The 23,632-nt window shown below is 38.6% G+C and overlaps 1 protein-coding gene across 1 annotated transcript in view; it reads left to right on the top strand.

Moving 5' to 3' along the window:
* Nucleotides 1–11,405, top strand: part of Gabra3 (gamma-aminobutyric acid type A receptor subunit alpha3) — a 248,478-nt gene extending 237,073 nt beyond the window's left edge. Inside the window, 2 exon segments of the mRNA XM_047535929.1 lie at nt 9,216–9,245; nt 9,248–11,405. Coding sequence (XP_047391885.1) covers nt 9,216–9,245; nt 9,248–9,553 — 336 coding nt within the window. The 3' untranslated portion in view covers nt 9,554–11,405.
* Nucleotides 11,406–23,632: the final 12,227 nt, after the last annotated feature.

Below are 23,632 nucleotides of genomic sequence, written 5' to 3'. Positions count from 1 at the left end.
AAATGATTTGTTTATATTAAAAGTAGGTGTCTGGTTCCTTGTTAGACTGTGAACAACTTGCCAGGGATTTATCCTTATCCTTACACAGCAGACTCATTGTACATGCTGAATAAATGTTGGTAAACCAACTAATGGTAGGCATTAATTATGAATGTTGAATCAAGATTTTTCTTCCCTTTGTTCTTTAAATGAGTTAAGATATCTAAATCTAGATAAAGATTATCAAATATGGTAGAAAGAATTGACAGATGTGATCCCAGAACTGTTTCAGTACTTGTCAAAGAATCACAGAGAAGAGAAATGGTAACAAAGATTTTTCAAACTGGGGAAAAGACATTTTCCATAGAGTACAGAATGGTGAGTTGGCAAAGTTTTGAAACAGCCTCAACTTATTTAAACAGAACTTATTAACACTGCTATTCTATGTACTGCCTATATCTACACAATCACAGGAATGTTGGGTTCGTTTTATTAATATACTTAGTCAATTCATTACTTCAGTATGCTTGAATATGTTTGCCTCTCTATGTCTTGATTTATCAGTTATAAAAAAGATTCCAGCACCTTGGAATGCTGAGGCAGGAGGATCAGGAGTTCAAAGCCAGTCTAAGCAATTTAGTGAGACCCTAGGCGACTTAGTGAGACCCTATCTCTAAATAAAATATAAAAAGGGCTGGGGATGTGGCTCAAGTGGTTAAATGCCCCTGGGTTTAATCCCCAGTACCAAAAAATCCCCAAAACAACAACAAAACAAACCCATATCCTTGTTATTATATTCTCTTTCTAGAAGCCCAAATTATGCATATCATAGAGCTTTTTTTGATCTTTCATATCTATTATTTCTTTTCTAATAATTTTAGTTCTTTGTTTTCCATTTTATTTTCACTTAATTTTTTAAAGTCTTTCATGTCCCTGACCTTTTTCAACATGATAATTTGTCTTCAGTTATCACTTGAAGTTGCATTAGAGGTGTTCTTTACTAGCCCTACTATGTGTGAAAGTGACTGAGAATGAGCAGGACAATAGTGAGTAGTTGAGAATGAGTAGTATCAAGTTCAAAATTTGAGTAGAATTTTTGTCCATATAAGTGCTTATGAGTTTTACTCCCAATAGTGATTCTGCTTCTAACCAGCAAGAAGTTTCTCTTGCTTATAGGAAAGTGCTCTATTTATGGTACAGTTGTATGTATGTGTGTATGCATGTGCCCAGTGGTCTACATTTGGTTTTGTATCATTTAATTTTCCAGTCCCTACCTCCTCTGACAATCTGTGGTGGTCAAAAAGAATTCCAGGATATTTGCACTACCAGTATGACACTGATTTTATTTTAAAACAAAGATCATTTTTCATCTCTCAAGCCATGCTTGCCACTTTTTGAGACAAAGGTTATAAAAGTATTTAAGTTTCATCAAAAGATAAAGTTATAGGGCTGAGGATATAGCTGAGGTAGAGTGCTTGCCTACCTTGTGCAAAGCCCTGGGCTTAATCCTCAGCACTTCAACAAACAAAACAAAAATAAGAGAAGGTTTTAGTATCTTTTATTTGCCTTATTGTATTTGTTTGGTTCCAGAGAGAAGGGAGTAAAGATGTACTAACTCTGGCATAGTAAACTTAAATATTCCTAGAATATATTATTAAACAGATATTTTAAGAACAATTAATAGAATAAGGAATATACAACCTGAGTTTGCTAAGAGAAATTTATGACAAACTAACCTTATGAGCCTTTATAAAAGTTTAATGAACAGATAGATCAAGAAATGTCATAGATTTTATCAAGTAATTTGAATAACTTTGCATTATGCTCTATGGTGAATAGAAAGTAGTTAAAAATAGTTATCATTAGGCTGATGTAATTGGTTGACAAATTGAAGTCAAATAGAATTCACTGATGGATTGATATTAACCTAATAGAGGTCCCTGAGAATAATTCATGCTTTTTAAAAATGCTTCAAATGTTGTCATCAATGACTCAGGTAAAGGCATAAATATAAGGTTTAAGATTCACATTTATAAAGGAGCATTAGTGAATGTTGTTTGGAGAGGAGTATTTCTGAATTAAAAATCAAAAGAATATCTGAAGTTTGAAAGGACAGTCTAAAGTTAAAAAGATCAATATTTCTTAAATCAAAAATTCTGGGATGTAAAATCTTAGAAACAATTGCACAGTAGAAATGTAATGTTGGGAGATGGGGAGCAAAGTCATATTTAATGTAAACTTACCATGTAGCACAACCTTTAAAAATTGTGATTTATTTGGTTTTGAGTTAAAATGTATAACAAGTGAGATGATAAGACTATTTTATTCTGTATAGGCTGACCTATGTGGAGTTTACTGTTTCAGTCTGATTGATATACTGGAGGAGGGGCAAATTCCTCAAGAGGGTGATTATTTCTATTTATAGATATTTGAAAGGCTACCATGGATGTCTTGTGAAAAATGAGATTGATTTGAGTTTGTTTTGTGTGTGTGTGTGACCAGGAAGGGGTACAGAAATGGTGTGAAGATAGAGAACTAGAATAGACTGTTACATATTGTTGAGGTAGTTGTCAAAAATATAACCATTTTTTCCACCCAAACAGTGTTGAAAATGAAATTTATAAAAAGAACAAAAGGATGGTCTAAAACTCTTCTGAAAAGATGAAAATCTCAGTCTTCCTTCTTAACCTGTTCCCATGGTCAAAATATTTACATTCTCTACAAGAAGCAGATTATGATGTTTTAAAAATAAACTATGGAATGCATAAAATGGATCTATAATATGAAGATCCTATACTTTGAATTTTTATTGTTTGTTCTATTTAGTTTTACACGACAGCAGAATGTATTTCACTTCATTGTACACAAATGGAGTACAACTTTTCATTTCTCTGGTTGTTCACGATGTTGAGTCACACCATTTATGTAAGATCCTATACTTTATACTGCCACAATGTGTAGGAACTAACAGTGAGACTCAGAAAAATGTGTAAAGTACAGTTGAAATGAACATATTAGAATTTAATCATAGTTTAGCTTGTTTTTCCTCCTTTGGAGAGACTTATTAAATCTTATTTGCTTTATAAGTTATAATGAGTGAGCATAAAAGTTTTAAAATAATATGATTGATTTTAAAATTTATTTCTGATCTGTATTATGGTCAGGGATTAGATAAAATGTGGGAGGAAAGATTCTATAGGAAAAATGGAACAGATGGAAATCAAAACTCATTTTCAAATGAAGCAAAATGAGTATACTATAATTATACTCTGAAAAATATATGAACTCTAGGTTTTTGAAGATCAACTGTATATGTTTTATAACTGCTTATTCTGACATTACCTCTAAAATGACAGTAAATTAATAAAATAGGTATAAAGCCACAAAAACCAGGAGAGCTGGAAAATGTCAGTCAAAGAAAATATTTTAACACATCTTTAGAAAATTGAATGTGAAAAGTAAGAATAAAATTATTTATCAAGCTGAAGTAAGACAACCCAGGAGAAACTCAATGTTCAGTTATGTCAGGCACAATAGAGAACAGAAGTGCAACTAGGTGGATTGGTTAAAAGCATGTACACAGATTTTTAAAACTTGAGAGCCTGTCCAGCATATGAAATTATTAATCCAGATGTATGCTCTACAGAATGAAAAGCAAGATTTCCCTTCTGTGTTAATCAGCATTTCATCACTGTGACAAGTACCTGATTTCATTTGGCTCTTGGTTTCAGAAGTTTCATTTCATGGATAGCTGGATCCATTGCTATGTGCCTGTGTTGAGAAATGATATCGTAGTGGGTGGGCATGGCAGAGGAAAGCATTTAACCTCATGGTAGCCAGTAAGCAGGAGAGAGAGAGAGAGAGAGAGAGAGAGAGAGAGAGAGAGAGAGAAAGAGAGAGAGAGAGAGAAATTGAGAAAGGAGCTAGAGATGAGGAGTACCCTTCCAGAGCACGCACACACCCAATGATTAAATTTGTTGTTGTTTAGTTGTTGTTTTTCATTTTTTTATTTTATTTATTTTATTTTCACAGACTGCACTTTGATTCATTGTATACAAATGGGGTACAACATTTCATTTCTCTGGTTGTGCACAATGTAGATTCACACCATTCAAGTCATCATACATATACATAGGGTAATACTGTCTGTCTCATTCCACTATCTTTCCTACACTTCTCCCCTCCCTCTCATTTCCCTCTATATAATCCAAAGTTCCTCCATTCTTCTCTCACCCCCAGCCCCTCTGTTATGTATCATCATCCACTTAACAGAGAAAATATTTGGCCTTTGGTTACAATGATCAACTTTGGATCACAAAATCAAATTGCAATGTAACAGAGGAACCAAAGATTTAAAAAATAAAAGACAAGAACATCAAAAGGAATGCCTTGTCTTGGAGAGAGAGAACAAAGATAATATCAAGAATTAAAGAGAAGGGGCTGGAGATGTAGCTCAGTGGTAGAGTGGTAGGCCCTGGTTCCATCCCCAGCACCACACATGCACACACAAATAAAGAGAAATCAAGAAAAACAATTCAATTTGTATCTTAGATTTTACCATAACTTTGTATAAACTTTCAATTAAAAAGAATTAGATGCTATATTAAAAATCAAAGAATAAAGACGAGTTCTTGAAATTAAAAAAAAACTTGCCAAAATAAAAATTTTATAGTGAGGTAGAAAAATAAAAGGAAGAAAGTCACCCAATAAGGTGGGGGCAGGAGAAGGAGTTAAAATAAGGGTAAGAGACTTAGGTATGAAAAGTAAAGTAAAAGACTTTGGGAATCCAAGAAATTCATACAACTCAGAAGTTGCAGAATATATGAACAGAAAAAAAAAAGAGAAGGAAGGAAATTAAGAAAGAACTAACAGAAATTTAAGTCATATGTCTCCAGACTCAAAGTGTTCTTATGGGTCTACATAAAGGCAGATCATTATGAAATTTCAGAAATCTATGAATAAAAATGATAATATAAACTCAATCTAGAAAGAAGACAAATATTATTTACAAATAAATAATTAACAGAATGACATCAGATTTCTCAACTACATTAGATATTGGAAGACAGTGAAGAGTAAATCTCATAAACCTGAGGAACAACTGATTTTCAACCTGTGCATAACCAAAGTATCACTTAAATGAAGAGATACAGTAGTCATTTTCAGGCCTTCAAGAACATAGAATGTCATCTCCCAGGTATCCTGCTTTAGGGAAATATTGGAAGATATATTCTATTACCATAATATAATAGAGCATAAAAGAAATACAGAGAAAGAAATCTCTCAAAGTGGAGATATGCAAATTGCCTGACAAATAATTCAAAATTATTGGTTTAAGAAGACTGAGTGTACTTCAAGAAAATACTGAGGAACAATTCAGTGGTATCAGGAAAATGATCAATGATCAAACCTATCAAATTAACAGATATTAAAGTATTTTGTTAAAAAATCAAATTTTGAAACTGAAAATGCAATGAATAAAATGAAAAATGAAATAGAACGTCAACCATAGAATTCAACAAACTTGGGGTGGGGAGATAGCTCAGTTGGTAGAGTGTTTGCCTCGTAAGCATAAGGCCCTGTGTTCATCCCGAGCACCGCAAAAAAAAAAAAAAAAAAAAAAAAAAAAGAATTCAACAAACACAAGAAAGAATCTGTGAACCTAAGGATAGGTTATTTGAAATTATAAGTCAGAGGAGAAAAAAAAGTATGAAGTATAAAAAGCAACAAAGAAAGCTTATAAGATTTATGTGGCAACATCAAAAGAGCAAATCCTGCCGTCATAGGAGTTCAAGAAGAGAAACAACGGGGGATAAAGTTATTTTAAATAAAAATGATAGCAGAATAAATTCGAAATCTGAGGAGAGAAATAAATATCCAGGTACACTATCATAGGCCTCCAATCAGATTCACTGCAACAAAACAACGTTGAAACACATCATAGTCAAACAATTGCAAATCAAAGTCAGAGAATATATTGAAAGAGGAAAAAAACCCAGCATATCACATGTAAAGGAATTCCAATATGTCACAGTGGATTTCTCAGTTTAGATTTTATAGGCCAGGAGAGACTGCAATGATATATTCCAAGTGCTGAAGGAAAAAAAATGACAACCAGGAATACTGTATCCAACAAAGCCATCCTTCAGAAATGAAGAAATAAGACTTTCCCAGACAAATAAAGCTGAAGTAGTTCATCACCACCAGACCCTTCTTATAAGAAATGTCAAAGGAAGTTCTTCAAGCTGAAAGGAAAGATTGCTAATTACACAAAAACATATGAAAGTATGAAACACACTGGTAAAAGTTAAATTTAGAATATTCTAATATTCTAATACTATAATGGTCCCTATGAAAGTGAAAAGATAAGACTTAAAATAACAGCTCTGATAATTTGTTAAAATATAACTTTTGTAGAACAATATCAAAATGGATTCTACTGTCATGTATAATTAAAAGCAATCAATAAAATTCTAAAGCAATAAAAGATAACAATATAAATGGATACAAATAGTGAATTGAAAAACATAAAATTAGTGGAGACTGGAGTACAAAGTATAGAGTTAAGTTTTTATCAGTCTAAAATAGCATGTTATAACTATAGGAGGTTTAATATAAGTCTCATCGTAACTACAAGGGAAAAAATTCAACAATGATAAAACAACCTACCAGATGGGAAACACTATTTGCAAACCATGAGTCTGATGAGGTTAATATCTAAAATATATAAAGAACCAAGACAACTCAATAGCAGTAAAATAAGTAACTCCTTCTCACTACTAAAACTTTTGCTTTGATTTCCTTCCTTGACAATGTCAGTAAAAATTACAGTGACCGATTAATATATGTTTTGGTGGGAATGGTGAGAGAAATTAAAAGGTAATTTTCCTTTCCTAAAAATATTTGTGATTGAATTGATTGCTGTTTCTCCTCATCTGTAGAACACAAAGTACCTATGGAGCTAAAGAAAGTGTTTGTTGTTCCAAATGATTATTTCAAAGACCTGCTCATAACCAGCTTATAACATGAAAGCTTCTAGCAAAATCAGGGCAGTGGTTTTGTTTTTCTTTCTTGGTATTCCTATGAAAAAAGGATTACTAAACAAATTAATAAGTAAGCAGGCAAACAAGTAAAGTACTATTCTATTTAATAGCAAAAGCATTTAGCAGCAGGACTCTATTCACAAAATGACTTTGCTAATTATAAATGAGTCTCATGTAGTATTTAGAGCATTTACAAGGTTCTCAGAAGCCTTAGAGTTTGTCCCTCCTTCCGCTTATAGCAATGTGATGCAATCCTCGAAGAGGCAAAAAAAACATTGCTTTTAAAATGTCCTGTTGGTCAGACTGTTCATTTACTTAAATCGAGCCCCACTTATCTTTGATGCTTGCCCTCCCTGATTAAAAATACTGAAACCAGCATAGGCTGGCAGAACATGGCATAGAGAATCTTTTGAGATTTGACCTCTGCCTGTCTGCACACCCTCAGTTCCTGCGATTCTTGGCCATCCACACCGTGATCCAGACTCTACAAACTCCTTGGCATCCATCACACAGTGCCCTTGGTCTATGCACTGGCCTTCACTGCATCTTCATCTGATGAGTTCCTGCTCATCTTCTGTGAGCCAGACTACAAGCCCCACTGCTTTCTCTAAACCATTTTTTCCGATACCTCCTAGTTTTTGTCCCTCCCTTTATTGAACTCCCAAACTGTTAGAATTCTGATTATATTCCATGACAATGTTCACAAGACTCTCTCCCACGCTGAACTGTGCACTCCTAGAAGACAGGGACTGCAGCTGTCTTATCTTTTAACCTTTCCCCTTAACCCTTCTTGGCCCAGTAGACATTTAGTAAATATTGAGCAAAAGTTATTAGGATCAGGAAGGTAAATAGCAGTGAGGTTAAAAGGAGAAAAGATAAATTATGGGAACCCTGAAGCTGAGAAGAAAAGAAATAAAAGAGATTAGGAGAAAGGGGCAATAAGAGAGGGCAGGAATAGAGAGAGCTAGGAAGTAAACAAGTAGGAGATGGAGGGGGAAAGAAGTAAAACCTGCATTCTGAGAAGCAAGGGTAACATCAAGAAAGGAAAAGTGAGGTGTTGGAAATTGAAGCATTTATGAGCCAAAGAGGGATGGAGGGACGAAAAGGTCAGAGTGAGGAATGAAGCAGCACCTCACCTATAACCCATGAGCCAGGCCCCTGCCTTTGGCTGTAGATGAGGGCTGCCCTGCTCCCTAAGTTTCTCTGTTCTGATTCAGCCTAAACATTGTCTCCTCTTCTTTCTTCAGCAGCAAGGGAACCCCAGTAAGGTTCCATGTAACGTGAATGCATATATGTGAGGACGAATGGGCATGTGTTTGCTTACTCCCCACTGCCTGTTTTGGGTGTTTTACTCTGAAACCTAAGCCCAAAGGGCAATGCCATAGCAAGGCCTCATCTGTCTCTGCCTTTGCTGTCTCAGAAGGGGTCATTTTCATAGCCCTTTGGGGAGGCTGTGTCTCCTGCCTGAAGTCTGGCAAGAATAGAAAACCTTGGTGTGCTCCCAACCTTGCTGAATAGGTTACTGTGCATGAAGGTTGGAATGTTTGTCATAATGATGCATGTGTATATACCATAGCATTTTTGTGCCTTTATGGCGAAATGACTTTTCAGACTCACCAAGCTCTCTTCCTCACAGAACCTGTACCAGTTGATGATCATGTTCTTTTGGAGTTATTTCTCTGGTAACTCAAAATGTCTCGTGTCTATAGAATGCAGCACGGTGCAGCCATGGATAAAAGTCAAGAGCCCAGGTTGCTAGTGTGAGCTCTGCCATTTAGTCTGAAGCTAAGTTTTCTCATCTGTCAAACTACATATATATAGGGCCCCACATATGACTGACAGTCCACAGTTTACCTGTGGTTGCTACCACCATTCTATCCTCTGATCCTCTCAACAAGCTGCCAATTATTTTGATCCTCATTTTACAAATGAAGAAATGGGAGCTCCAATAGGAAAAGTGACTTAGTCAAAGTCACATGGCTAATGAGCCAGGATGATGTCAGTTTTCTGTTTTCAAACTCATCTTCAATTATCCCTGACAAAACCTGGCTACTTATTGGCTTCATGGCCCCTGTTTTTAATTTCCCTCAAGGTTTCTCCTTCCTGTAGCCTCTGAAGGTACTGTACATAATTAATTAATTAGCTTCGTTTTATTCTCCCCTCCTCCACTCTTCTCCCCTTCCCAACCTCTAGAAGAAAACACCAGCAGCACCAACAAAGAAACAAGCACCACCTTCAACATCGTGGGAACCACCTATCCCATCAACCTGGCCAAGGACACTGAATTCTCCACCATCTCCAAGGGCGCTGCTCCCAGTGCCTCCTCAACTCCAACAATCATTGCTTCGCCCAAGGCTACCTACGTGCAGGACAGCCCCACCGAGACCAAGACCTACAATAGTGTCAGCAAGGTTGACAAAATTTCCCGCATCATCTTTCCTGTGCTCTTTGCCATATTCAATCTGGTCTATTGGGCCACATACGTGAACCGGGAGTCTGCTATCAAGGGCATGATCCGCAACAGTAGATAGTAGTGGTGGTGGCCCGGCAACCAGAGCACTGTATACCCCATGAAGCATCCAGGCATTTAAACCCCAGGGCTCCCCTTCATGTGTTTCAGGGTTTTTCTTTTTAACCCCCTTCCAAGCTGTGACTCTCAATTTATATTTGTGAATCTCAATGAAAGTCTAACAACAGAAAAATTACTTGTCCCTCTAACATTGCTTAGTATTCCCCCATCAGAGCCAAACACTGCCATTTGTCCAGTTGCTCATCTTAGTCTGCCAGTCTCCCCCAACTGAGGGCACTGCATGTATTTATTGCACTCTGCCTATTGCAGAAAGAACTAGAGACTCTGCTTCCTAAAGTGGGAGCCTTGGCTGTTTGAGAGGTACAGACTGAGGATATCCGTTGACTGGTTTAGACCAGATGATTCTGACTCACTCAGGAGCCAGGCTGGGCTATTACATATAGTCCTGTCTGACACCTCTTTTGCCCACAGCATAAGAACCAACAGTAAAGGCAGAAACCAGTACTAACCTGTGTTCATCATCCCTAATCCTTTTCTTGACTTGGAGGTTAGTGGGGACAATTAAGGGCTCAAATCTATCAACCATGTATGGTCAAAATAAAACCAAATGGGCCAGACTGGCACCAACGTGGATGTGGCCCTGCCAGGTTCAGTCCTTCAGCAAAGTCGAACCCTGCTGGTATCTCTCTTCTCCAGGAAATTTCTCTTCAATGCTTTGACCACCTTGTAGCCAGCTGGACACTGATTAGTTTGAATTCATTACTGACTGAAAATTCTTCAGGAAAAGAGATTTTTTAAAAGTTAAACCAAAAGATGTTAATAGAAATAAAAACATCTAGATCAAATGCTTTTACAAGAATTTGTAAAAGATGGGAGAGATAAGAAACTTGCCTCCTTTGCTAAAGCAATAGTCAAATACTGGATGGGACAAGAGGAGTTGATGGTAGTTGAGGATTGAAGACTGATACAAGTGAAAAGGTCACTGGCAGGTGCAAGTCAAGTTTTTCCTTCCATATCCTCCAAACTCCCACAGCCTTGTCCAGTCTCAGGCACTTTGCTCCCACCATGTCAGGCACTTCTGGTCCTCTGCAAAATGCCAGTTCTTATGAGGGGTGAACTGGTGATTCATATAAGTGTGTCTAGTTAACTTTTGGGTCAACTAAATCATTAACTTTATTACCAGTTTTATAATGAATTATTTATAGGCCATTTAATCTCATTCATTATTAATTTTAATGTGAGTAAAAGGGACAGGCATAAATACCAAATTTTTTATAAGATAGATAAACTGAGACCCAGAAGTTGGATATTATCTAGGCTCCCTACAAGTAATTTTAATAAAGAACTATCATATGCCTCTCTCCAATGGCCAAAAATGAAGAAAGAATTGAGAAGTCAGGACCACTTTGACTCAGAATCAGCATGATTTCAGTAAGCTTTCTGGGTCATGAGCACAGATTGTTTGGACACCAAAAAGGTCTTTAGAAAGCTAAAATGTGTCCCCCCAAGAAGACCATTGTAATAGTCATGGTTCAAAGGAATGAGACTGTCTAAGTCCACAGCCCTAGCCACTTTGAATTGAATACTGCACTAGTGCAGAGTATCCTAGATGTCCAAAGTGAAGCCACAGATGGCACCACATGCAGATTCTCCCTGCCCGCCCCTGAACAAAGCTCCTAAGGGGTGTATCATCAGCTGCTGGTTGCCCTTTCATCTGTCCTTCCCCCATCCCCTGCTTCCTTGCCATTGCTGGGATAATGCATGCCAGTCCCATTATTCCTAAGACTGTGTCTGTAGGTAAATTTATGACTAGAAGAGTGTAGTCTTGTTTGATATGGGCAGATGGGGGGTGGGGTGGGCGGGGCTGTTACCGATTGTCAAGGATTTAGAATGAAAGCTTGACTTTTGCCTCTCTGTAGAATTGTGTTTCCAAATGCTTTGGTGCAATGTTTAGCGGCTGTTTATTAAATCCTTTCTGAATTGTACTTGGGCTGGAGAACTTTTATTGGTCACTCTTTGCCTAACACGGACAGTACTATGCTCTTTTACCTCTGTCCTGGTGCCACCCTTATTTACACTTCTTAACACCATTAGAATAAGCTGGAAGAAAGTTATCCCAAAGCAAGAGCTCCATCACAGTGATGAAGCCCATGTGAAAACAGCTTCCATCTGCTCAGTGGTCTTATTACCCACTGTAAAAGAAAAGGAAACAGCTGAGTTGCTTCCTGCTTTAGTCTGCTTTTTTTCAATGCTGTGACTAAATGATCTGACCAGCACAATTATAGAAGAGGGGAAGTTTATTTGAGGGCTCACAGTTTCACAGGTCTTTAGTCCATAGAAGGCCAGCTTATTTCTTGGGGCTCAGAGTGAGGCTGAACATCATGGTGGGGAGAGGGTGGTGGAGGGAAGCAGCTTACTTCATGTTGATCAGGAAGCAGAGAGAGACTCCACTAGCCAGATACAAATATGAATATATCCCAAAGCCACACCCTAATTCCCACCTCCTCCAGTCACTCCCTACCTGCCTCCAGTTACCACCCAGTTAATCCCATCAGGGTTTAATTCACTGGTTAGGTTAATACTTTCACAACCCAGTCATTTTTCTTCTGAACCTTCTCACATTGTCTCACGCATGAACTTTTGGGGGACACCTCACATCCAAACCAGAACACTTCCTATGTATATTCACCAACTCTCCAGGAAAAAAGAAAGATATTTTCATTGCATTCTAAAGGCTTTCTCTTTTCCATTGATTATTATTTCCCTTAGGCAATAGTTCTCTCAGGTAGTATTATTAGGTAGAATGACAGTGAGTGTTGAGAAATAGAAGATGACCCTTATCTTATACAGTTAGGAGAAACCTGGGGAAAATCTCAAGAGATTTACTTGAGAAAATTACCTGACTCCTAAATGATGGGGGAATCTCCTTGAGAGAGAATTTCAAATCTATAAAAAGGGTTTGCTCATTTAAAATAAAAGAAGGGACTTGGATAATCTGATCCTTGATGCATATTCCAGCCCTGTGATCATGAGATGGGTGTGTTATTACTACAGTAATTCCCAGTCCCTGACAAGTTCAATCACATCCCCAAAACAGCTTTGCAAGACACAGAAGGCAACCTCTTATATAAAATCGTCTAATTACCAATATTCAAGTGTTGTTTCCTTAAGAACCTTCTGAAACCACCTTGCCTCTAAAAATTATGCCCCTAGTCTTGGGAAAGCTCAAACTATTCCATCAGCCCTGCTCCAGGAGTACTGGTACTCTGAGTTGGAGTATTTTTGGTATTAGGAACATGAGAGAGAAATCCCAGCAGATTATTGAAGGTATCAGTCTAGAGACTGCTAGAGGGCTGTGTAACATAGTAAACAGGAAGTGGTTTCTGAATAACTGAATGCTTACTGCAGGGTGGAGGATTTCTTCTGTGGTGTTTGAGAAGAGACTAGCCAACCATGAGCAATGGAAACTAATGGAAATAAACAAATGCAAAGTGCAGTCTTTTAAGGCAGTTCTAGAAGCATCCCAGTATTTATAAGTGTGCTCTACTTTAAGCCACTTTAAATAGCTTATCCTAATTAAATAACTGTTTGCTTCTATGGATTTTTAAATCTGTGGGTTCATTAAGGATCTATTAGTACCTGTTGCTAAATCCTGAAGGCAGGAAAAGGCATGGCTGAGCACTAGACCCACTAAATACATCAGATATAATCACTGGCCCATCCAGTATGCATCCGTTTTATGATACCCTTCCCCAGAATGGGCTTGGGAAGGAGACACCCTGAAAAAGCTGAATCCTTGCAAAAGGTCCAGCAGAAAAGAATAGGAAGGAGACTGAAGGAGTAAGGATGCCAGTGGGGGAAATGCTGTCAAAGGGATCCAAGAATTCGAGGTAGCCCTTTCACCCAAAAGCATTATTCAGTGACCATCTGCTGGAGTGAGGTCAAAAGTACCTTGCATCTGTTGATGGAAAAGCTGCCTTCTGGGACTTCCTACCTTTTATTATCCTTTTTTTTTTCTTTAAATATCTTTTATTTAAGGTATACAGAATGATGTTTTTGGTAAATACACACATAGTGAAATAATTATTAAAGGTAAGTCTATGTACTTGAGTTTTGGGGGTTTGTCCATTTGTTTTGTTCCTTTTTTAGATTCCCCATATAAGTGAGATCATGTGGTACTTGTCTTTCTGTGTTTGGTTTATTTTGTTTAACATAATGATCTTCAGTTTCATCTATGTTGTCACAAATGACGGGGCAACCCACCTGTTCCATCTCCTTTCTGCTTCTGCTCTAATAATTTAGTATCAAGGAAAAAAATCACCGAGAAAAATGGGGACCTGGATTTCATCCCAGGTTTAATCTCATTACAGTTGCTGTGTAATGTTGGGCAAGTCCTTTCCCTGAGCTGAGACTTGTTTTCCCTATTAGTAAAATCAGATCATGATCAGAGCCAAATTAACAGAGTATCCTTTCCAGCAGCTTCCTGGTGGGATGTTCTGTCTCCAGCTATCACCACATTTGGGTACCCACCCTGATTCTACTGTGGCCCTCACAAAAGCCTACCCAAGCTACCCAAACCTCATCCTTTAGATCTCTGTGATACAATTCAGATTGGTGGGCAGTTTCAAAACAATTTGATTAAATACTAAGGATGTATGGAGGCTAAACCAAAGAATACATGGTTATATTCATACTTTTAGCAGTGAACCCTCAGCTCCCCAACCCCACCCTCCTATCCTTGCCCTGCTTGTGTCAGGGTCTCATGTGTTTGATGAAATGCAAGATTATTAGTTGCCCAACTCCAATCCATACATTGGGAAAGTTGGATCTCAAATTGAGGAGATTATAGGGATCCTAATACCAGGAAGGGGGACCCCAGCTAAACTTAGAGCACAGCATGGAAACAAACACCTCTTCTTTTTTCCTTCCAAACATTTAACTCAAGAGAGAACAGAAAGGGACTCCCTAACCTTCTATGACAAAATAGACTTTTTAGTGGGATCTGCACTTTCCTCTTCTCCTCTGTCACAGAAAAACAGTAGCTTCCCTTCAGTCTAAGGCCAATTTCTTTTCTTATGGTTCATCTCTATTGTCTCCTCAAAGAATGTTAATTGTGTTATCTGCTCTCAGTGAAGCTACTCTTGCTGAGTCACCACTGCCCTTGTTACTAAAACCAAAAAGCGTTTTCAGTTATCTTACTTGACCTGTCAACAGCATTTGACACTCTTAACAACTACTTTATCCTCGAAACATACTCATTGGTTTCCATGACTCCACAGTCTCCTGATAGACCCACTTTTTCCCCCTGCCACCTTTCTGTTTCTCATATTTTCCTATTAAACTTCTTCCCTCCCCTCCCTTAAAGACTCCCTACAATGTTTTCCCTGTTCTTGTTTCCCTTTCCACATTCTCCTTCAGTGATTTCTTCTCTCTTGATGACTTCAGTTATATTCAGATAACCACAAATTCCAATTATCTTTTATTGTGTAATAAACTGCTCCACAGTAGAATAACCCCTTATTATCTTCCCCAAACATAGGTTAAAAACATGGTCAGAAGACAACAAGGATGACTGTTTCTGATCCATGATGTCTAGGACCACAGATAGATGACTAAAATAAGCATAGGGCGATTTCACTGACTAAAATATCCTGGAATGAAGGGTTCACTTCCTGCTCCATATGGTAGGGGATTGTATAGCAAGATGCAAGCATGTTAATTGTCCAGTTCCAGTTCTGTTCAGTAAGGCAAAAGTTGGGTCCTAGGCTGAGAAGATGAATGAGGTTCTTGGAGCCTGACTAGAGAATGGGAAGCCTTGCTCACATGTCTGCCAGATGAGCTATTAAAGCTAAAGGACAAGTTCATCTGGGACTATTGACTTGAGAATCTCTGCATGGTTTTTTCATTGTGGTTTCTCTCAGAATGAAATCCGGGTTCTGAAGAGAACTCTCCAGAAGGAGTCTCTGAAGAACAAATGTTCCAAAGAACCAGATGGAAGTTGCATGACTTTTAATCTCCTAGCTTGGAAAGTCATGCAGCATACCTAAGCTAAGGGTAGAGTCCAGAGGAGGGACAAAGAGAGCCAAATACATTGCAGGTGTGTATGAAAGTCACCATACCTTCTTTGAGGTGGCTACTGCCAAATTGATGTCTTTAGCCTCCATCTTTCAAACCAATTCTTCTGTCTATTAATAGCACAGTTTTTGTTTCCTCAACCCTCAAAATTCTTCCTTTGATCATTCCTTTATTACTCAATAGAAGCATCGTTAACTCAGATGTTTAGGTCAAAAATCTAGGAGGTATTCTTGATACCTCTCTCTCATGTCCACATCCAGCACAACTGAAAATCTTGTAAGCTCAGCTGTTACATAAGCCCCATTTTCCATTCCCCTCCTTTGCACTCCCACTAACAAACCAGCCCAGGCTTCCGTCATGAGGTTTCACCCAGATTACTAGACTTTCTTTTTAAATTATAAGCCAGGTTATGTTTTGCCTGTTTAATATCACTTAATGGAACTCAGCTGAACATGGAGTAAAATCCAAAATTTAACCCTGGCCTTAAGTGTTTTGTGATGTGATCCTGCTTACTGCTATCCTCAGTCTGTCATGTTTGCTTCTTGTCTGCTTTCACCTGGCTAACTCTTGCTAGTCCCTCAGTTCTCACCTAAAATGTCACTTATCTCATACCCTTGTCCCTCCAGACTAGATGCTTTGTCATGCTATGTGCTTTCACTCCACTTTTTGCTCACACTAACCCAATACTTACCTTGTTTCATTGAAGTCTTCCAACAGACTAAGCAGTGTGAGAGAGAGCTGTCCTTGTGTACCATAATATAGGGCCAAAGTCATAGTCTATACTCAGCAAATACTTGTTGAATAAAATAATTTCTGAACTATACCGTAGAGGATGATTCAGAATTTGCCAGGCAGAGAAAGAAGAGCACTCATGACATGATGTATAAAGTATCACATATGTGAGAGACCAGAATGAGTTATATGACCAGAATTATTTGTCTTAATAGTCCAGACATTCTGTACAATAGGATGGATGGTAAGTGTAGTGACTCTGGACCTAAAAAATGGTATGAGAAGAATCACAGCCTTTGGGACAGGAGTCCCCTGTGTTTCTCCTTTGCTAGCAAAGCAATAAACCATCTTTTTCCTTTTTCTCAAAACTGTGTCTTTGTTATTGGATTGGCATTGGGAACAAGGACTAAAATTTGGCAACAAATTTGGCACTCCAGATGGGACCTGAGAGCAGCCCCCAGTCCAGCTTTTTTGGGCAGATCTGGCACTCTAAGAAACCCTACTTCCATGCTGAGGATATGAGGTGGTTGGTGAGTTTATTGAGAGCCAACCGCTGGAGAAATTGGGAGATGTGTGAGTTTGCCTCTCACTGACCCAGAGGAGCTGTTCCTGTGAGTGAAGGGAGAGATTGAGGGACTATCCCAGCAGCTGCCAAAGCTCTTTTTGCTTTGGAGAACTCCAACCTTCTCTCCCTGAACTGCATACGTTACTCCATCAATTGCTCTACTTTGAGAAAAAGGAAACTGAACTCAGGAATCATGACACCCTTGGCCATTTGCATGACCCTAGGTATGCCTTCTTCAGTCACCTGCCATCTGCCACTGTGGACCTCTGGACTGCTATGATGCTAAATGCCCTTAACTGTCAAAGCCCCACCTGATAGAGAACAAGGACTTTTGGTTACTTTCCACAACTTCCCTTCAGCAGGAAGTAGCTTAGAGATGTTGTTGCCCACTTTCCATAGAAATAGAAGCTAGAAATTAACAGTGGGGAAATGTAATAGGGGTTCACTTGATGTTTTGACTATATCCCTTGTTGCTTTAAATTTACATGTTTTCTTTCTTTTTCCCAAACTTTTCCCTAATCTTCTCCTCCCTGATCTTTTCCTTCCTGATCTCTCTGCTCTAATCTCATTTTCTCTGAAAAACCTCTTAAAACCACTGTTTCCCATGATGAGCAGAATCACAGCCTTTGGCACAGGAGTCCCCTCTGTTTCTCCTTTGCTAGCAATATAATAAACCATCTTACTCCTTCAAAAAAGGATGGTATGAGAGACACAACATATCTACCTGAGAAGTTGGCCTCATGCCATAATCTTGCTGACTTGTGATCCTGGAAGGACAGGTCTGACTCAGAAAGTTGATACTAACATACATGATCTGCTTTGAGAAAAGTCACTTGTTGGTCTCTGAGATTGGTGTCTCCTTTCCAAACCAAATTCTTTCAATCCCTATCCTTATATTTTTCCTTCCAACCTTTCTGTTCAACAAACACATTCTCTCTTGCTCTCCTAAAGTCCATGAATCCTTTATCAGATCACTGAAGGGCAAAAAAATGAACAGAACTTCATGAAAAGATACTAATAACAATTTTAAGTCCCTTTGCAGGCTGACCAGTATTGTCATAGTCTCAGGATGACCCTTAAAGTTGAACCAGGATGACAGTTTAGGACTTTGAATTCCAGCAAATGAAATGTTATGCCTTTAGGTGTCATGCTTGGTATGAGCCCCAGGATCTTCATACCTTTCAAACTGGTACCACTTCCTGAAATATGAGGCTATATCCTGCCTCTTGATGGAGGGAGATCTGGGGGTGTTTTTTGAGTGTGATTGGTAAAGTAAGACCTAGTGAACTCCTAGTATAACTAGTTTCATTCAGTGAAGTTCAAGATCCCTGTCACTATATTCCCTTAATGCTGGAGTCAGGAGCATTTGTTTCTGACTTGAAGCTGTGTGGTCACTTCAAGTCACACCATGCTGAGTTGATGTATATGATGAGCTATAGCCAATTTTTCTAGGCTTCTGTAATGCTAACAGGTACCCTCAAATTTGTTAAGGTAAGTAGGAAATGGTATCAAGGCTGTTGATCTGGTCAGTGGTGGCTTCTTCTGGGAATCAGTTCTCTTTGATTTTGGGTAATGGTCATCATATAATCCCCTTGAAGAAGACCTGATGACAGATGCATCATGGTCTGAACCATGGGCAAATGGCCATCATCCTCTTGCAAGCATTAATTTGTGACCATTGAAAACCTTTGACTGGTACTGGCCTCTGAATATCCCTTGAGAAGAATGTGTTACTAACATGGACTTAGGGAAAAACTGGTGGTGGTTGGAGCAATAGAAAAAGACACAGGTACTGGGAGGCTAGAATACTGAATTTTCTCTGAGTTGTAAAATTTTACCAGTTGTGTGACCTTGGGCAACTCATTTAATCTTTACATAACATACATATAAGAAAATTTTTCCAAAGACAGCTGTAAGGATTAATGAACTGCTACACAGGAAGATTATTGGGATCTTTAACTGCTGTTGCCAAAGCAGGAGATAATCTTCTAAATGTGAACACTGTTCTTGACTTGGAATAGGCCCTCCACATCCTTAAGTCTCAAATATTCACCAGTATAATGAAGATATTGAGCTCTGTGATCTTTCAAGACCCTTCTGAGCTTGATATTCCATGATTCTATCCAAATTTATCAAAGCTAAAATCAACTGCGTTTTGAATACAAAACAGTCTGAATAGTTTTTAACTGTTTACACAAGGAAATGTGCAGTGTGCATTTTGGGCACAATGGCAGCAAAGTAGACATTGGGTGGAAGGAAAGCCAATACTCTTGAAGTCCCAGAGTCCCAATGCCTGGCAGGGTAAATACTGGCTGCCATGCTTCTGTTTATCCCTTGAGCTGTAATCAGATAGAGCAAAGTGTAAGGTATTATCACAAATCTTAAAACAATTATATGCTTCCAAATATGAGTTGGTAATTTGTGGCTATATTTTAATTTTTTTAATGTCTTGGATATTCACTGGGAACAAAATCTCTTCCTGAGGAAAAAATGTACTCTGAGGGGAGGAGTGCTACTGGCTTTATAATAGAGCAGAAAATACATATTAAACACTTGACATGTAGTAGATACTTGATTCTTCTTTCCACCCCTTTCTTTATCTCTCCATATCCACAGACACCAGCACAGTACCTAAAACATAGTAAAAGTCTCAGGAAATGACTGTTTAGTGAGCAAATTAACATTATGGGGACACTTTTCCTAAAATACTAACCCAGAATAATTTGGGAGAAGATGAAAAAAGTTACAGAGGGATATGGAGTCAAATTAAGGATTGGACTGTAATGGGCAGAGATAATAGCAACAAGACTTACTGAGTGAGCCTGGGCTGTAGCTCAGTAACACAGCACTTACCTAGCATGTGTGAGGTGCTAGCCACCACATAAATATAAACAAATAAAATAAAGGTATTGTGTCCATCTACAACTAAAAGAAAGACTCATTGAGTGCTACTAGGTGCCAGTCATTAAGTTAAGCAATGACAACGACTCTTTGGAGTGGATATCATTATTATCTGTATTTTATAGATTATGAAACTGAAGTTTAGGAAAGTCATGTAATCCCTTTAAATCCCCACAGGTTGGACAAAGTTCAATTGCATTTATCTAGCATTTGTAGTTAGGAAAATCTTTGGGAATTGCCCCAACTCTGTGAGTCTTTTAGGACCAGGCTCATTAAATCAGGGAAGAAGGAGATACTGCCATTCTAGTGCCTGTCTATGGGTGTATGTTTGAATGAGATTCTTTTGGAACCTAGATGTTGTAGTAACTGTGGAATAGGTTAGAGTAATGTTTATACATTGTCCTCTGCAGAGTTCTATTTAGTCTGGGTTAGTTTTTTGCCAGAGGCCAGCCTCTGTTGTGCTAAGTGTAATAAACAGAAGGGAATAAATTCATTCAGCAGATATTTAATGAGAGCCTCAATGGCGTGAGTGCCAGCCCTATACCAAGTGCTGGAGGTTCTACAGCAGAGATAGTCATGGGCTATACTCTAAGCAGGGAGAAATGTGGAGAGACTGTAAAAAAGGCTGAACATTGAGTCTTAGGGACTCGGGAGCATGAATGGGAGCCCTTAACTAACCTGAGGTGCTCAGGGAAGGGCTTCCTTGAAAAACTTACATGTAACCTGTGACTTAGGTGGATGAGTTAGCCTGTCCTGGATGGATGGAACAGCTAGTCTATCTTTTTCCCCAAATGGTATGAGGATAAAGGAGAAAGGCAGAGAGAAAAAGAACAAGAGAGAGGGAGAAAGAGAGAGGGAGCACAAGTGCAGAGCACAGTGGGTATGATCAAGCAGAAAGAATGCTGTATTCACCTATTGAATTTAAAGACACTGGGGAGGCTGAAGGAGGAAGAAGGGTATTATTTGAGGCTGGAGAGGGAGACAAAGACAAATCACATGTAAAGGGCTCTGTAAGAGCTGGGAAAGACCCTTAGACTTACCCTCACAGCAAGAGAGAGAGACAATAGATATTCAGCAGGAGAGTACAGGAGTGCTAACAGTGGTGGAGTAGTAAGGAAATGCTCTAGTCTGAGCCTTGGATTAGACAAGAAATCTCTGGTTTCAATGAAAGAGTATAAGAGAGAAGTGTGACTAATTCACCTGACCTTAAAAAGGAGATTCTCCTAGTTTATCTGGGTGGGCCCAAAGTCATCACAGGGGTCACTATACTGGAAAAGGAAAACAGAAAGGAAAACCAGAGTGATTACAGCCTGAGAACTCACTTTGACATTCTTGGCTTGGATGATGGAGGAATAGGGCCAAAGAGACAAGGAATTCAGATGCATGCTAGAAGCTAAAAACCAGAATAAGTGTATTCTTCCATTGGGTCTCCAGAACTAATAGTACAGTAAGACTTATTTCAGACTTTTCATTTCAATAACTGTAATGTACTAAGTTTACATTGTTTAACTAAATCCATAGTTACTTGTTATAGTGGCCATAGGAAACCAGGATGCCTTCTCTTACCTTTATTGCTTTGCAGGGTCCTAATAATTGTAAAATAACTGAGGCCCACTAATCGAATGTGAGATTTAATGCTGAATTATTAGCTTGGGCAAACATTAAAAAAACAGAATATAAGGTTTCTATTCAAATTTGTTTAGAATCTGGCTTATAGTGACAGGAAGTTCATTTCACAAGTATCTATCACATATATAGCCCTGTGCAAGATGTTAGGTATACAGCACAGAACAAAACAGATAAGGTTGAATAGCACTGACACAGGGAATTTTCTAGTAACATGCAACAAGAATATTATCTGCAGCACAGATATCCAATCCTTAGCTTTGTATCTTTAGCAAAACCCTATTCTAGTTCAATGATTTTGTTGGCAGTGATGTTATACTCATGTGTAAACTAAGAGTAAACTTAACACAGAATAGGCAAGGATTTAATTGCCTGGGAAAGCCATGTAGGAACAGGAAGAAATAACAAAACTTGGGATCTCAATAAATGAAGGGTCAAGGATAACCAGCTAAAGCATTCATAAAAGAATCCAAAGTCACAGAGGCATCTAGGGGACTGGAGGGCAATGATACCTGGAAGGTAGTGCCACACTGGGAGGGAGCAGAAAAATTGGTGGGGCTGAATATCTGAGGGTCTGCCTGATTCCTCAGCATGCTGTGCACCTGTCCTAGCTCCCACACACATGGTGCTAGGAAGACCATGTTTTAAATATTGTTTATCTGGCTGTCTTTCAACAGATCATGAGTTCTTGTGCAGAGATTATTTATATCTGCATTTGCCAGATCCTTGCAAGTGCCAGGTACAGATTAGTCAATGTCTCTGTTTCTGGGAGGAGTCGGGCAGAGAGACACACAGAAACTCTAAGTCACAGTGTAAGATACAGAGAACTTTGCAAGAGGATGGGGAGCTAAAAATGGAGGCAAGGGTCATCCTTTTTGATCTTTTGCTCTGTTTTTGCCAGACTTCCAAGTCTTCTCACTCACCTCCTTGAGGATTGACAACTAAATGAAACTCACTTGAAAGATATCTTCAGTTTAGTCAGGAGAGGAATCCTAGAAGCTAAGGGTGTGGATGCAGCGGCATCAGTATTTAAGGTCCTGTTGGCAGGCCTGTGAGACGAACATTTAAAAACCCCAGAATATAAGGCTTCTGGCTTTGGGAAAGGATGCTTACTTCTTTTTTTTATTGTAAACAAATGGAATACATGTTGTTTCTCTGTTTGTACATGGAGTAGAGGCATACCATTTGTGTAATCATAAATTTACATAGGATAATGGTGTTTGATTCATTCTGTTATTTTTTCCCTTCCCTCCCACACCTCCCACCCCTCTTTTCCCTCTTTACACTCCTTCCTTCCTCCATTCTTGCCCCCCTCCCTAACCCTAACTCTAACCCTAACACTAGCCCCTCCCACCCCTCATTATGTGTCATCATCCACTTATTAGCGATATCATTCTTCCTTTGGTTTTTTGAGATTGGCTTATCTCACTTAGCATGATATTCTCCAATTTCATCTATTTGCCTGTAAATGCCATAATTTATCATTCTTTATGGCTGAGTAATATTCCATTGTATATATATACCACTGTTTCTTTATCCATTCATCAATTGAAGGACATCTAGGTTGGTTCCACAATCTGGCTATTGTGAATTGAGCAGCTATGAACATTGATGTGGCTGTATCTCTGTAGTATGCTGATTTTAAGTCCTTTGGGTATAGGCCAAGGAGTGGGATAGCTGGGTCAAATGGTGGTTCCATTCCAAGTTTTCTGAGGAATCTCCACACTGCTTTCCAGAGTGGCTGTACTAATTTGCAATTCCACCAGCAATGTATGAGTGTACCTTTCTCCCCACATCCTCGCCAACACCTGTTGTTGCTTGTATTCTTGATAATCGCCATTCTAATTGGGGTGAGATGGAATCTTAGGGTGGTTTTGATTTGCATTTCTCTTATTACTAGAGATGTTGAACATTTTTCCATATGTTTGTTGATTGCTTGTAGATCTTTTTCTGTGAAGTGTCTGTTCATTTCCTTAGCCCATTTGTTGATTGGGTTATTTGCATTCTTGGTGTAGACTTTTTTGAGTTCTTTATAGATTCTGGAGATTAGTGGATGCTCACTTCTTAAGTAATCTTGTAGGGCCTCAGTTTCCTACTTACAGCAGACCCAGGGACCAAGAAGAGAGGGGCCTAGGGACAAAATCTCAGCAGACTTCTCTGAAATCTTGGTAAAATGAGAAC

This window comes from Sciurus carolinensis, chromosome X (assembly GCF_902686445.1).
Source record: "Sciurus carolinensis chromosome X, mSciCar1.2, whole genome shotgun sequence".
Lineage (NCBI taxonomy): Eukaryota > Metazoa > Chordata > Mammalia > Rodentia > Sciuridae > Sciurus > Sciurus carolinensis.
This window is presented reverse-complemented; position numbering and strand designations above follow the sequence as displayed.